Here is a 15,045-nt window from a genome sequence, read left to right as displayed (position 1 = left end):
CTCCACTTTAATTATGTCCAAGGGATTCTGGTCCTGAGGGGATGCGCAAAGAGTAATTCCTAGCAGAGCACCTTCTGCTTCAAGAACAAAAGCCTGGATAATCAAATCACACAGGCAAGGTAGTAAGAGGCAAAACCATGTGTGCTTACAAAAACAAGTAAATGCTAAGACAGGATGCACTCTCCCTCCTTTTTACCCTCCCCTCCGAAGAGAGGCTGTAAGCAGAGCATAACACAGAGAACTGCTGTAGCACTGAGTTCTGCATGAGAGCAGACGCTGAGCAGAGAGTACAGATGCTCAGATGTCTGGGGGCAGAGACCAATATTAAAACCACCTGTTTGATTGTCTGCATTTTTGCTGCTGTATCTGACTAGGGCTTCAGAAATCAACATTCAGCATATTCACATGAACATGAGGTTGTAGAGAAAAGCAGTTGCTAATAATTAATATTTATTTTTTAAGAAGGGAAGAATCAGCTGCTACGTCTAGCTGTTAGTAACAATGACAGGAAAAGGCTTCCAGATGACTACCAGCTGCTGATTCAGTAGTTTGCCTTAGAAGGAAGAAAACTCTCAGGCGTGGTTAGAGTCTGCTGCTGGAGAAAGTCTGAGCCTCAAGTACGCATGAAATGATTAACATGAACTATCATCAGGAATCTGGCAGCGCTACTTCGGACTAGCCATCTCCACTCGCTCCCTGCAACTCTTCTTGTCTTCTCTCTCCCCAAGGAGATTAGAACAGTTGATATAAATAAATGGAGATCTAATCAGCCACTGCTATAGCCTTGTAACAGTAGCATTAGCACTGCATTTTGCAATACCACTCTGGAGAATTTATTTTTATACTTACCACTGCTGGTTTCAAAGCTTTCAAAATCCCACAGGCTGTATTTCCTCAGGTACTACTGAATATGGACTACTTAATAAAACTATACCTAAATCAAACCTTACACTGTTTTTTGTTAACATCCACGTTTTCTGTTTCCATAAAATCCCTTTACTTAATGACATAGATCAGAGGCATTTTCAAGCTTTTAGACCTAGACAAGGGACCAGCAGACACAGATATTTTTTTCCCAAAATATGAGCAGATCTTTTGAATGGCCCTACTAATGTAAGGAAAAGTAAGAAGAACATAAATAACAAAACTTGTCTTAAAAGCACCATGGTGACCATTTGAAAAGTGCCAACCTGAAGAAGCCCTGAACATGCCCACTGACACCCAAATTACTGCCACTCACCCTACAGATAGCAAGGAGTTGGACAGACTCAAATTCCATGCTGCTGCTTACAGCCTTACCAAGTCAGCTCTGAAAGAGATTCAACTTCTTAAATCTCAATTCCCACTCATTTGAGTATGCCTGTCCCTTCCTCAAAGGGACCAACAAAACGTCCTCCGTATGTTGCCTGTAATATAATTCATGGTTGGGGTGTAGGCTTTTGTTTTTCTCCCAGTGACAACTCATGAAAATTCTGGACTGATGGTAGTCAGCTAGGCTGAAGTCCCAACTGCTCTTGGGCGTAAGAGAAGATACCTTGGACATCTCTGTGGTGAGGTATGCACTGAACAAACCACAGTTTGATGTGAATTGGAAAAACACTACTTGTGCAAGAGATTAAAATTCATAGCAATCAGCACTTTGGGGAAGGAAACCACTTACATGAAGAATATAAGAACTGAGTATTTTTCCCAAGGGAGAAAGGTCTCCTAAGGAAACCAGGTGTATGCTATTTTGTTCTTTGTGGCACTAACCCAACTTCAAGAACTTTTAAGCTTTGCAGACAATTTCAAATTTGACAGAAGACCTGAGGGCTCAATAATTATGAACTGGCCAGATTTACGTTTTTTCTTAAAAAAACAAAAACAAAAACAAAAAAACAACAGTGGCTACTTACAGAGTGTCATCTTTGAGAGAAAACCAAAATCATGCCTCCCTAATGAAAAAAGGAGGCCCAAATGGGAAGTCATCCTTGAACCAAACAAAATGCCAATGAAATCACCATGATCTACCTCTCATGAAACTATTTCAAAGGGGATGAGAAAGCAAAGTACAAGCACGTAAAACCAAAACGTTCAGAAGGTCACCTCATACATACATATATGTGTATATATAAAATATCTCAACCATAAATATTTTTCATGCTAAATATGTAATGTATAGTGAGAACCATATTTGACATGACAACCAATTCCTTTTCTTACAGCTGCATCTTAGCACAGCAGTCTCATTTATGAGAAAGGTGTGTAATGCAGTATTGGCATCTCAAAAAACCCAGAATTTTTGTTTTAAATGACTGATATTTAATTTACAATTTGAACAGAATTTAGTGCCAAGTCTGCACTTCTCTGCAAGCAGAAAGCCCACATTTATTTTCAAGTCATCTTTGTTTAGAATACCCACTAACCAGGAGGAAGATGAGTTAAGGACGCATACGGTTAATGGTTGGACTTGATCATCTCGAAGGTCTAATTTTCTATGGAGGAGGAAGACATGTCTTCCTATTCAAGAAGCAACAAGGAGCACGCACACAAAGCAGCAAGATAACATAGTTTGAGAAGGGCATTTCCAGAGGAATAAAGAAAAAAAAAGAACTCCCACAAAGCAGATATATAGCTTTTTCCTTTAGCAGTCAAGAAGCAAGCCATCAGTTGGGCTAAATATTGCATCTCTTTGCAAGCCCTGATCTTTGTGTCAGGCTGTTTCTGTATGCTGATGAATCCAGGCTTTCAGGATAGAATTCCTACCAAGTACAACTTGAAAAACCTGCTCTAATGATCATCTGCTGGCCTCTTTGCCGGGTATGCTTCCACTTACACTCCTTGTGCCACCATCAGAGCTCATGGCACAGTAGAGGCTGGTTCAGTACCTAGAACACTAAAATCCCATAGTAAATCACAATCAGTCATCCAATTCATTTCCTCTGCTTCAGCTATTTCAGCCAGGTTCAGGTGAGTGCCAAAAGGGCCTAAGTAACATACAGGACCTCCCCTCTCGATGCCATACTGCCTTGTTTGTCCCCTCAGAGTGCAACCCCAGTCAGAGTGGCTGCCTTTTCTTATTTTAGAAGCTGTCACTGTTGTCAACTAAGAAATTCCTCCCTTCAAGCTAGGTATCCCGGGGGTAGGGTGGGGTAACGAAGAACAGTCACCTGTGCAGGCTATTCTTCTCTTGTTCGTGTCTTTCAATAACTAGACCTAAAGCAGGAAGAGAAATAACTAGGAAAATTATTACTGAAACATGTTTTGGGAAGTTTATGGTTCTTAAAATCATTTATCTACTAAAAAGGATACCTATACGTTCTTTTATCTTCTACTCCGTAATAAATCCTATGGCTTGAATCATATCTGTTGTGCAGTCTGACATAATGCAAGACTAACCTACAACTAGTTCTCATAGCACCACGGCATTACGAAACCTTTGCTTTTAAACAGCCACCTTTTTCATATAAGCAAGGAGAGCAGCTTGCAACCTGCAGCATTTGAGACTGTTTTTCAGGAGGGTTCAAACTGGCACAAACAAGAGCCTGAGATTTCCATCTTGGCCTAGGAACCAGGAAAGTACCTCCGAAGGCTTTTTTCAGCAGTAACTTCGTTCCTCAGCACGAAGCATGCCTATCTCATGAACTGGAAAAAGAAAAGCCATGACACAGCAGACTGGAGAAACACAACTCGCTGCTAGTACATAAAGTTCAAAGCCAAAACTTTGTATTCCCACTCCCTAAATCCTTAATCTTACAAGCAGCCAACTCTGTGTGGGGCAGTCCTAAACGCTTACAGAAGCATCATCAGGAGCAATCCATCACTGTTTTACAGCTGCCTTTTTGCTATGCACAGGGGCCATAACAGTAATTTTATTCACGAACAAAAAAGCAACTTAGAAACTCTTACTGTGGATTTCTATGGCAGGGAAATATGTTCCAAAGAAAGCAATAACGTTATCTGAACATACTAAGGGAACTCTTCTGCACATGGCTGAAACTGCATATAGCCCAACTGCTCTGTTTTGATTTCTTCGGCTGTTACTTTGTCAAAGATATGCTAAAATCAAATATTGTATTAGTCAGGATTATCCAGAATTCGTAGTACAGCTGTCAGTACAGCCCCCTTGGCTTGTTTAGCACTGTAGTGCTCACTCTCCCTTCCCTCTCCCCTGTCCTGCAAGTGATACTACTGAACTGCAGGTCTCCTGTGATGCACCTACAAGGAACACCAGACCTGCAGGCTTCAAAGTCTTCTGAGTCAGGGCTCCAAAATTCAGCTTCAGTATGGGTCCCTTTGGGCTTATCCATGACTATCCAGAGGCCTAAAAACCTCCACTAGTGGCTTACAGGAATTCAGTAGAGAAGGGAGAGAGGAAACAGGGCTGGCAGGATGCCCCAGGGAACAGGGGAAGGGGTGATTTGAACCATAAGGGTTAGAGGAAACTCCCAGCCCCTTCTGCCAAGACCCAGGCTCTGAAGAGCCATTTTTAGTACAAGCCTCCCATATGTCAATTACCAAAAGCAATGGGGAATAAATAAACAAAGCAGTCCATAGCCAGATGCACTGCTCATGTGTTATTTTTTATGTATGTAATGTTCGCATGTATCTGGGACTGAATCTGCCATTTACAGAAAGTAAAAACAAAATACAGCCTCAATCAATAATTCTTGAAGGGTGCCAACTTAAGACACAGTAAGACTCGTTTTCTTTTATGCAAGCGCTACAGAATATTTGCAGACTGACTGCTTTTCATGTATTAAGTAGGAATGACTGCAGTAAGCTACCAGTCATTAAGAAGTCTTCTATGCATAGGAAACAAAACGTGCTCTTTAGAAAAAGGCTTCTCGTTTTGCTTTCTCCGTTTTAAAGCTAGACGCTGGTAAGTACTATTTCCTGAGATAAATGGTCCGTATATTAGATGACAAAGAAGAACACAGAAGAAAAGTTGTATTTCTTTAGGAGGGCAACGCACAGCCATGTGAGACCTCTGGCACCTGCACAACTAGCCCTGTTCCTGCAGAAGGGTTACGTTCACGCAGTAATTCTGTGCTGTTAGAAACGGGGCTGTCCCTACCCAGGGCTATTTAGTACAGAGCCTTCAACATAATGAAGGCTGTAACTTTATAGGGAGTTGGAGCAGTCTGAAGTACCGTGAGTGGTGCATTCCTGAAACTCTCCTATACCAGCGTAATGTCAACAGAAAAGGCTGAGTGGTGATGTAATGTCTGAGGGCATGCCAGAGTCAAGACACTTTTTGTTTGATTCACAGGGTACAAGTTATTTCTCCCCACCCCCCCTTTTTTAAAGCAGGCACCAAGCAGCAGTTTTCACAGCTACAAGTGCTGTAGAACCCCACATTACCTACACAGTGGGGAAAAAAATAAATAAATCAGCGAAATGATACCGCTCAGCACTGTGACACAGGCAACAGTACTTGAGCAAGAATAATTTTTGTTCTACTTTTTAGTTTGGAAGTGTTTTTGAGTTTGGTGTTTTTTTTCCCCCCCCTCCTCTTCTCTTTCTCCTGTCCATCACCATAACCTACGCTTAAAAACACATTTGGGTACCTGAAGCACTCTAATTCTTCCTGTATCCTCAAATCCAAGAAGGTATTTGCCATACTCATACATCAACTAAAAATCCTTAGCGTCTAAACATTTCTCAAATCCTAAAGCTGACCAGAAGAAAGGAAACTCCCCTCAGTCCTCCTGATGCAACCTGAGATTCTCACACACTTTGTGCATAAATGAACACTAGGGGAAAATCCATGGGAGATAGGTGCAGAAATAAACTAGCTTTAAGAATTTGGGCCTGGATGCCTGTACCAGAAGGATGGACAGATTCTGCCTCTGCGTAAGTCTCTGTAGCAAACAGAGAGGTCAGCTGGGGGTCCTACCTGATCCATCTCGCCTATCTTATTCTTCCTTCCTCCCACAGCTGTATGGCTCGAGTGAGCTCCTAGATAAAGCCCACAGCATACAATTTTGAACTCATTCAACTGTGAGCATCAGAGCTCTCCTACAAAGAAAGGCAAGATTGGTGGCATGTGAATGAGGTCATTACACTCATGACATGGACAAAAGACAGTTCTGAGAAGCAAATGAAGGCAATTAAAAATGGGTGCAAACAAAGCACCAGCTACACATTGCCTCTCAGGCTTTGGTAGTTGAAATAAACAAGACTGGAGCATTTCTAGGAAAAATGTTTGCATATACTGTTTGCTGATTTTCAAATCGAGCTCACAAGGACAACAGCAATAACACTTTTGGAGGAAAGCAGTTTGCAAGGACACAAAAAGAAGCAAAGCTGTTCATCCTCCAAGACCTCTGTCACCCTGCTTGAGCTGCAATGTTCTCCCCACAAAATACCTACAAGAACTCAAAGCCATTTAAAGCGCTTTGGACTGTGTTATTTTAAATTAAAAATATTTTTTTAAAAAAAATCACTGGGATTAACAGGTGAATCTTTATAGTTTTTGTTCCCTAAAGCATTAATGGCATTTCATTCACTGTGAAGAGGTTTCAATCTACTTGTATCACAGCTGCTTCAGTCCAAGGAGGTGCTATGCAGATCACTGCACACCTTCTGGTTGCAGGCTCCCCTCCTGCATGACAAACCAGCAGAGCTGAATCCTGTTGAGTCCCAACAATCTGTGGGGACTAATGGGAATGCTGAGCTCAGTTTGGCACACAGAGTCCAACTGTCACCAAAGAGACAAACCAATCAAACTGTTCCCCAGCTAGTAGTCTGTGTTTTATTTGTGTAAAGAAATTGTATTTATTTAACTATGTATTTAATGTGATCACATGCGCACACAACTTGTCAAAGTAAGAATAACACATCTGATTACTATGGGAACTTATACTTAAAGAAATTCAATACTTAGCTGTGACATTGAAGAAAACTTGTAGATTGTGTGCTTGCAGCTAAGAACCTGTTCATTTTTGCCTTACTAGAATCCAAAATCTCCATATGGAACATGGGTTTATTTACCTCTCTGTAGATATCCATGAGACAGCAAGATTCCAAAGGCAAGTACTGAGATACTAAGAGCTGCAGGGGGTGGTTTTAAGCCCTGATGGTCATGATTCACAGGGAAACTTCCCATGAGTAAACCATTCTCCATGTACAAACTTCATGGAAGGATTAGCAAAGGTTGCAGTTCTGTGAGGAGCTGAGCCTCACAGAGATAAAAGGCCACCTCTCATCTACCTTCCAGTCTCTTGTATCACATTCAAACGCTTGGCAGAGCCCTCTGAGTATCAATATAAGTCATTAATCAAGAAAAAGTAAATACTTCTGCCAGGTTAGGAAGTTGAATCAGTTAAAAGTCTTGCATCTTGCTGAAAAGAAGGGCTTCCCCCCTTCAGCCATTCGCTTATTTTTTCAATCCAACAGCAACCTAAGCACTCATGAGTTAACGATGGGCTTTTTGGTGTTAGGGTTAAAATAGGGAATTGAAATGCAACTTTATCAGATGAACTAACTGTGCAGACAGCACATAATGCTTTTTAAACACAGGAGAGTCAAATTTTTAAATTACTAGAGACTCTGGATGAAGTATTTAAACCTAACTATTTAAGACAGCTCAAAAGGAGAAAAAAAGATTGAATTATCAGTTTAATAAAGATGAAAAGAAAAGTTGAAGACAGAAAATCTGAGGTGCAACAAGAGAAAAATTCTGAAGAATCCTTCCTACCACAAACGACACTCATAATTTGAGCACAACTTTCTTATCCCCAGATCCCTTCAAATGACCCCGGCACAAAAAACTTCAGCTCACAAAGTTTTGATCCTACAAGGAAGTACAAGCAAGGAATTCTATGAAGCTCAGTAGGGACTTCCCATAGATCTCAAATGAAAGACATTCTTTATTAAGGCAAAATACAGCAATATTAAAGGGGGGGGGAGGGGGGGCAGCAGCACTGGAACCAGTTTAAATTAAAAACAGATTTTTTGTTGTTACTATCTTATATGCATCCTTTCATACTCATAAAACTGACCAAAAAGCAGCTGCATACTAGTTGTATAGAAGGACTAACCTTTAAAAAATATATTATTATTATTACTCAGCTTGTCTATCTTCAGGAGGTTTGAGCTCTAACCTTTGCTAGACACACCTGGAGACAGAATTGGGTTCTCTGTAAAGATGGTCTAAGGACTGTCAGTAATGCTGACAACCTTTAGTCACCTGAAGCTGAGCATTATTGGACAGTTTCAGACATGCAGTTGGACCACACGTTGGCATTTCCTGCAACTTTAGTATCTTTCTTTTACTCCAGTTGGAGGTGGGTACAAATCTGCATCTAGATGTCAGATTCCACATTTCTAATATTCCATACTAAACCTTACCTCTCCTATTAACTTCTTAGGGCATTAATAAGGGAATAGAGCTTCTTTTGGTCTGATTTCCAACTTGTTAATAGTATTATGTGCTAGTACTTATTCAAACAGAAGGTCCATCAAGCAGAAAGAATATCAAGGTTTTTAAAAAGACAGGCTTCTGAAACACAGCACCAACCTGATACAAAACAAGCATATTCTACCCATTCAGGTAACTCAAATAACACTATACCCAACAGAAAATAGCTTAAAAAGCGGAAGAGATGCTAAGGCTTTTTTCTACATCTTCAGTAACAGACAAGAAGCTAAACTACTTGTCAAAGTGTACACAGTTCTACTCTGACTTCCAAAGGAGAAAACAGTGTCATCTTTAGGCTGACTAAGCAAATGGACCCCAATTCATCTACTTTTTTTTTTCTGTTGTTGTTATATACGTGTTTGCCATTCTTTACAATAAATACCTCTAATTTTATAAGATGGTTTCAGTATTGCATTTTCATTCTCCTTCCGCCAAAAACTATGTAAAACTCAGAAGGAACGTGCAACACACTGACTTCCCATGCCCATTCATCACACTGCTCAAGTTCAGTGATGCAAATGTATTTCCCACTCGTTATCTGAAAGAAGCTCAACTCTGCCTCCTGCAGCAGCAATAGAATTAGCGACCGAATTCTGACTGCAGGACTTCTATGGATGACAGCAAAAAAAATTTCAGATCTTAGTTAGTCCTGCACTATTGTGTTTTGACAATGCATCTTTTGTCCCTAAACATCATTAGCGGTTATTAAATACAGCTGTCCAAAGACAATGTTCAGCTCTAGAAATATACAGCCACTTTGTGTGTGACCTATTTTTTGTGATTACTAGTAGGGACTGAGTCCTGCCCCAGTACAGGAACAAACTACTCCTCCCTAACCCCCTGCCATCACCACTAACAGAACACTGAACAATGAAGACCTATAATCGGATCCAGAAGTAAAGTAAGTAAAGGAGAAACATGATTTGAAATAAGAATTAAGGACTTTATGAATCCACGACAAAATGTAAGTGTTGGGATTGTTTCTACTATTCTCAAAAGCAGTATTGAAATGAAAGGAAAATATTTCCTTATCACATGGGGATAATATTGTTTAGTCGTGGTTCTAAAATCATATTAAATGGACCTAAAAAGCCTCTTCAAGTATTTTTTTTCTTGTGAATATCACCTAAATAAGTACTAGATCACATCAGTCAACAGGTAGAACTTATCGTGTGCTTTGGTATACATTTTGCTTCATCCAGAGCCTATGTTGCAGAACAGTTCTGAAGTAAGCCTATACATGCTCCATGTCCTGTTTTATCAACTGAATCAGGGGAAAACAAACAAACAGAAAAATAAAACCACAACCCTACGAAGGTGTTTTCAAATACTGATGGAAGCTTTGTAGACTCAGGACAGCATCACCCGCTTATTACCTGATCACGATCGCCCGCAAAACAGCAACTCTTCATGGTACACGAGTTAAAGTACCCTTGGTTGTCGAACTGGAAGACAGGCAGTCGGCAGTGGATATCGTAGAGGACGGGGGGAAGGCGCCGACGCAGGGCCAGCAGCTGGGTTCCATTGCTGTTGAAGCGGACACTCATGGCACTCTGAAGGGAGAGGTTTCCACCATAGCGCAGCAACGAACTGGGAAAAGACAGAGGAAATATGTCAGACGGGCTACACGGATTAACTGAACTGCTAAAAAACAGAATTCTAATGTTACCAAGTCATTTCAAGCTGACAAGCCCATAAATTCTATTCTTGTATAGTTTCTGCTTCGAAGCATCAATCCCTGAACAAACTTCATTCAAAGCCTAGATGACAAACTATCAAAATGATAAGACTATAAAGTCTCAGAATAGTGAAGCTAAGATTGTGAAGAGTTTTGTTAATAACAAATACATTTCCTGCCTGGGAGCGAAGTTCCACAGAGTAATTGTAAGCCTTTAAAAGGCTATTCTTGTACTTCTGGGACGTTGGCATCTAAAACCAACTCTACTCAGCTCTTTTTGTTCAGCTGGTACCCTAAACCAGCCAAGCCAAACTTTGTCTCTCTGCTCTGGCAATGGATGGCATTTTCTCCAAGCATAGATACTCCGACCATTATCTTACTTCCACTTCTATTTACAGCTCTACAAAACATCAAAGAATGTTTGAACTCTAAAATCACTTCCAGCTGTCTTAAATAAAAGGCCACCTTACTAACAAGTTATTGCAAGAAATGCTAAAATAAGACACTTAGCTAATCTCAGACTTGCTCCATGTACAAATATTGCCAAATAGGCAGGACAATTATGCTAACAGATGACACTATCACCTAAAAATCTCACATGGTTGAAATAGCTGGTTTCCTTATCCCATATAAGGTTGTATGACCAGAGCTGGAGTATCTGTATCAGTTCTTACTGACATACACAGCATAAAAATAAAGGGTCATAGTTTTCCATACTCTTTTTAGAACAGTAACAGAATATGGAATTTGACCCATCTGTGAGCTTCATGATGATCAAAGCACACCTGATATTTAACATGCATTCTAGAGGCTTTCTTGTCTTTTCAAAGACTTAATCCTTGTATTTGAAATCATCATGTGTATGGAGAGGGAGACAAACAAGGAGGATATTTTATCTGTGTTTTTTTTTTCTTTTATTATTATTTTTTTTATTTTTCCCCACACACAGACCACTGAAGCTTCCTTAAACCGTACTGGAACCAGACCTTTTATAAACAGGTTTTGAGCAGCCTCCATCAAATCTTGTGTAAAGAGCTGTGACTTTTATGCACCTTCTGGACCAGACAAGGCACGCCAGCACATAATTTGTAGATTCTAGAAGGAAGTTCATTCACTGGTTTTAATGCTTCGGACTTTCTGATGTAGCCCTCTGCCTCAACATTTGTGAAAAATGAGTCACTCCGTGTGTATGGGAAGCCACATTCCACACAGGTTGAAGCATGCATCACTACAGGAGATACTGTAAAGTTAAAAATCTATTGTTCCTAAGCCAGAGTTAAACAAAACCAAAAACAAAACAGGAGACTAGACTCCACATAACGAACGCCCTAGAAATACGCTGCTCCCACGCGCACAAACTTTGTGAGCTGAAGAGTCAAAGCCAAGGTGCCACGAAAGAACCAGAAGCCACATTTTCAAAACGAGCTCCAAAGAGCTTCAGGCTGGGCACCAAGAATTCTTAGCACCTTTTACTATGTTGTTTTTGAGCACTTAGGTATGTAGCTTCTTGATCAATCTAGATTTTGGCTTTGTGGAAACCAATTTCAAGTAAGATGTAAAAGAGCATTACACAAGACAGCTGTGCCAGCCTGCCAGCTTCTTGCACCTCCTTCCTCTTGTCCCTTAATTAGTCACTTGTGTCCATTGCTTATCTTGCTTATAAACAAACAAAAACCAACCTGCCCCCTCCACTCCACCCCACCACCACAAAAATATAAACTAAAATACAGCAGAAGAAATAAACCCACATTTTTTTTGGTTGAGAAAGGTCAGTTTTTCTATAAAAATATGAGTTTTCCACCACATGAGAACACTGTGATGCACATTGACCAACCAGATTTGATGGTAAGATGCAGGCCAGTGCTGCACCAAGACTAAGCCCCCTTCCCCATTACCAGTTCTCTTCCTGGGCCTGAACTGCAGCCCAGATCCTCTCGTGCCTGCAAGCGAGCATACCAGACACCCCATCCTTTCAAATCTCCAAGCAAAGTTTCCATGGTTACTATTATTATGCCCTGCCTGAAATATTTTGAGATTATGTTTTATAGTAATAGTAGTATAACATTAAACTAGCTTCCATTCTGCTTACAGATGTTTTCACTGGGCTCCTATGGCAGTCAAAGCTATCAAATAAAACACTTATTAGAGTTGAATTCTGTATCCTGTTTCAGTAACTTTAGTGAAACAAAGCTCTGAAAGAGTATTCTACTTATTAAATGAAGAAAAAGTAGAACTTCAGAAATTATGACCATGTACACAGATTAGAAGTCTAATATTAAGAAGCTGCATAGTTGAGCATCTCTCAAAAGCCTCACAGATTTGCCTGCTTCATATCTCTACTCCGTACCGTTCAGCCACACTTGAAATGGAAATACAGTTTGTGCTGTTCTTGACCATGACATTTAGCTCAAAGAAAAAATAATAAATAAAAATACCAGCAAAAAAAAGTGGGCTAAATTTGGCTGAAGGAGGAAGAAAGGCTACAATAGACATTTACCGTTCATATGGACTAGTGACCTATTCTATAAAGCATTTACCTTTTACAAACTATGAAAAGAGACATTGGGTAGTTAGGTGAGGATGAGAGAAAAACTGACAAAGCTCCCCAAGCATCTATTTCCTGATGGAAAGGACAAGGACAACAGGGAAGACGAAGACAACAGTAGTGTGAGGAGAGGAAAATTGTGCTTACGCCTGCTCAGCGTTAAAATGACTGCCCCCACTTTTCAGACTGCATCATGATGCTGCTCTGTACCTTCAGTCATTGCTACTTTAGGATTTTTTTCAGACAGGATTATGTGGGGCACTGCAGACATGCTTGGATGTGTTGCCCATGTTACAGCTGTCACTTCTGCCAGCTCCTTACTTCATGCTCCAGCAAACAAATTTCAGGATCACCACCTTGCAGTTCCTACAGCTTTACTGACGCGGCAGACTAAGACTAATACTCCCATCTCAAGCACCCAGACCACGACAGCTAAGGAGAAATCCAAGGGGGAACCCAAAAGGACATGCCTGAGCAAGATGGGCAGCACCCGCTTTTTGCCACAGGCATTATCGTCGTGCACCCAGACCCAGACTACGCCAGGAGTCAGACTGCTTCCAAACTTGGCTTGCCCAGGCAGCCGGGGAATGCTGGGGCTGCCTACCAGCTCTGGGAGCAACAGAGCCATACCCACTCCTGAGTTAAAAAAAAAAAAAAGTCATCTTGTATGATTAAGAGAAATATTTAGTCCACAGATGGAACATTACATCCAAACACACATGCTGGCGCTGGAGGGAGTAAATGGACAGTTATGTGCAATATGGTCATTTCCGTAGTTGGATATGCTGCATTCAGGCAGCGCTTGAGTGGTAGCTAAATACCAGCTCAGGCAAACAATGGAAGGCTTTCAATCCAAGAGCAGCACCACTAAAGTAAATAAATCCGCTTCTGCTGGCAGCTAGCGGGGTGAGGGAAGGAGTCGTCTCACTGCAGTGAGAATTTGCACCACTGAATCGCTTCCTCTGCAGGAAAAGACCATACCTGCAACAAATGTTTCCCTCCTGTTCCCTGCTATCTGAAGAAAAAAAGGTTGTTTCATCCTTTTTAGAAAAGTAAGCTGCCTGACTGGTAACATACGCTTAACCCAGACTACTCCCCAGTTTGCTTGACAGCAGACAGTGAGCACTAGAACTGAGAGAAGATCCGTGTCCTGGCAGAAGTAAAATAAAAGAGGCGTGTGTGACAGCATTAAATAGGAACATTTGAATAGTTTCTCTCGATAAGCTGTAAATCTGACAGTGAACTGCAGTACAGATACTGTCCTTGGGAAATGAGAGTCATCTAAGAGGGATAAGGAAGGAAGGAAGTGAGAAAGTACTGGTATCATAAACAGCAGTGTGTGAAACCAACATAAGGAAAGAATGACCTTAAAAGGGAAAAATGAATTGACTGCTTGTAACTAATACATGCGATTGCATACAGCCCTGTTTGTCAGCAGTTCTGTAACCACTAAATTGAGGAACTTCTAACTGTGCAGAAAGAACTGGCATAAAACTTGGCAAACAGAAATCTTGGCCTGGAAAACCACAGAAAAGTTCATTTATTTATTTATTTTTTTAAGAAAGTAATCCTGTGCATGTAAAAACACACAGCTCTTATTCAGTCTGGAGCAAACACTTCAGAAGAGCCAAATTTACCAATGATAGAAACGCAAGCAAGGTATCAATTAATATGCATGCTTTTTTTTTTTTTTTTCTGTTTTAAAGGAGATTAAAATTCTTACAGAAATCTCAAGGTATCTTCTTTAAAAAGCAGCAAAGTTGTGTAAAAAAGTGCCTGGAATTTCTCTTTAAGTATTGAGAAGTGTTAAAAAATCTAAATTAAGTCCATCAGTGTCTTACAAAAAAGAATACACAAGACATAGCCAACATTTTATTATTTCATAGTAATATGCTCCTCTTTCTAAATTGTCATCACTATTTGATTATCTCACTACTTGTACAAAAAATCTTCTGTAGATGAACGACATCCCTCAGAACATGAGATGGAAAATAAAGGGTATTTGTTTGAACTTCAAAGAACAACCAAATGAAGGCTGTGTATTGTTAGTAAAACTAAGTACCTTTGCTTTCCTTTGCAGAGGACAAACAAGTAAAATCACCTGCATACAACAAGACTGGAAAAGTAGGGAGTTCAGGGTGAAAATCCTGTAGTAGTTGTTTGTAGTAGTTCAGGGTGAAAATTCTGTATGTTCAAAGAACACGTCATTCTTTCTCACCTTTACTGTTAGGCTCAGGAACATGCACGTTAGAAGAAAGATCAATTCCCAACATTAATAATCTTTTGTGCTTGACAAACTCTGAAGTGAACAGAAGCTTGATCTTTCCCTCCAAGCCAGGAAGGCTATATTATATATATATATATATACACACACACATATATATATATATATATTTTACACATTATACATATATATAA

General features: G+C 40.3%; 1 protein-coding gene across 2 annotated transcripts in view; it reads right to left on the bottom strand.

The window, feature by feature from the left end:
* Positions 1 to 15,045, bottom strand: part of DCAF5 (DDB1 and CUL4 associated factor 5) — a 69,546-nt gene that overhangs the window by 22,320 nt on the left and 32,181 nt on the right. For both annotated transcript variants that reach the window (XM_068684167.1, XM_068684168.1), the window contains exon 6: positions 9,781 to 9,994. In XM_068684167.1, coding sequence (XP_068540268.1) covers positions 9,781 to 9,994 — 214 coding nt within the window. The remainder of the gene's footprint in view (positions 1 to 9,780; positions 9,995 to 15,045) is intronic.

The sequence above is a fragment of the Anas acuta genome, chromosome 5 (genome assembly GCF_963932015.1).
Source record: "Anas acuta chromosome 5, bAnaAcu1.1, whole genome shotgun sequence".
Lineage (NCBI taxonomy): Eukaryota > Metazoa > Chordata > Aves > Anseriformes > Anatidae > Anas > Anas acuta.
The sequence above is the reverse complement of the archived record's forward strand: the minus strand, read 5'-3'. Positions and strand labels throughout refer to the sequence as shown.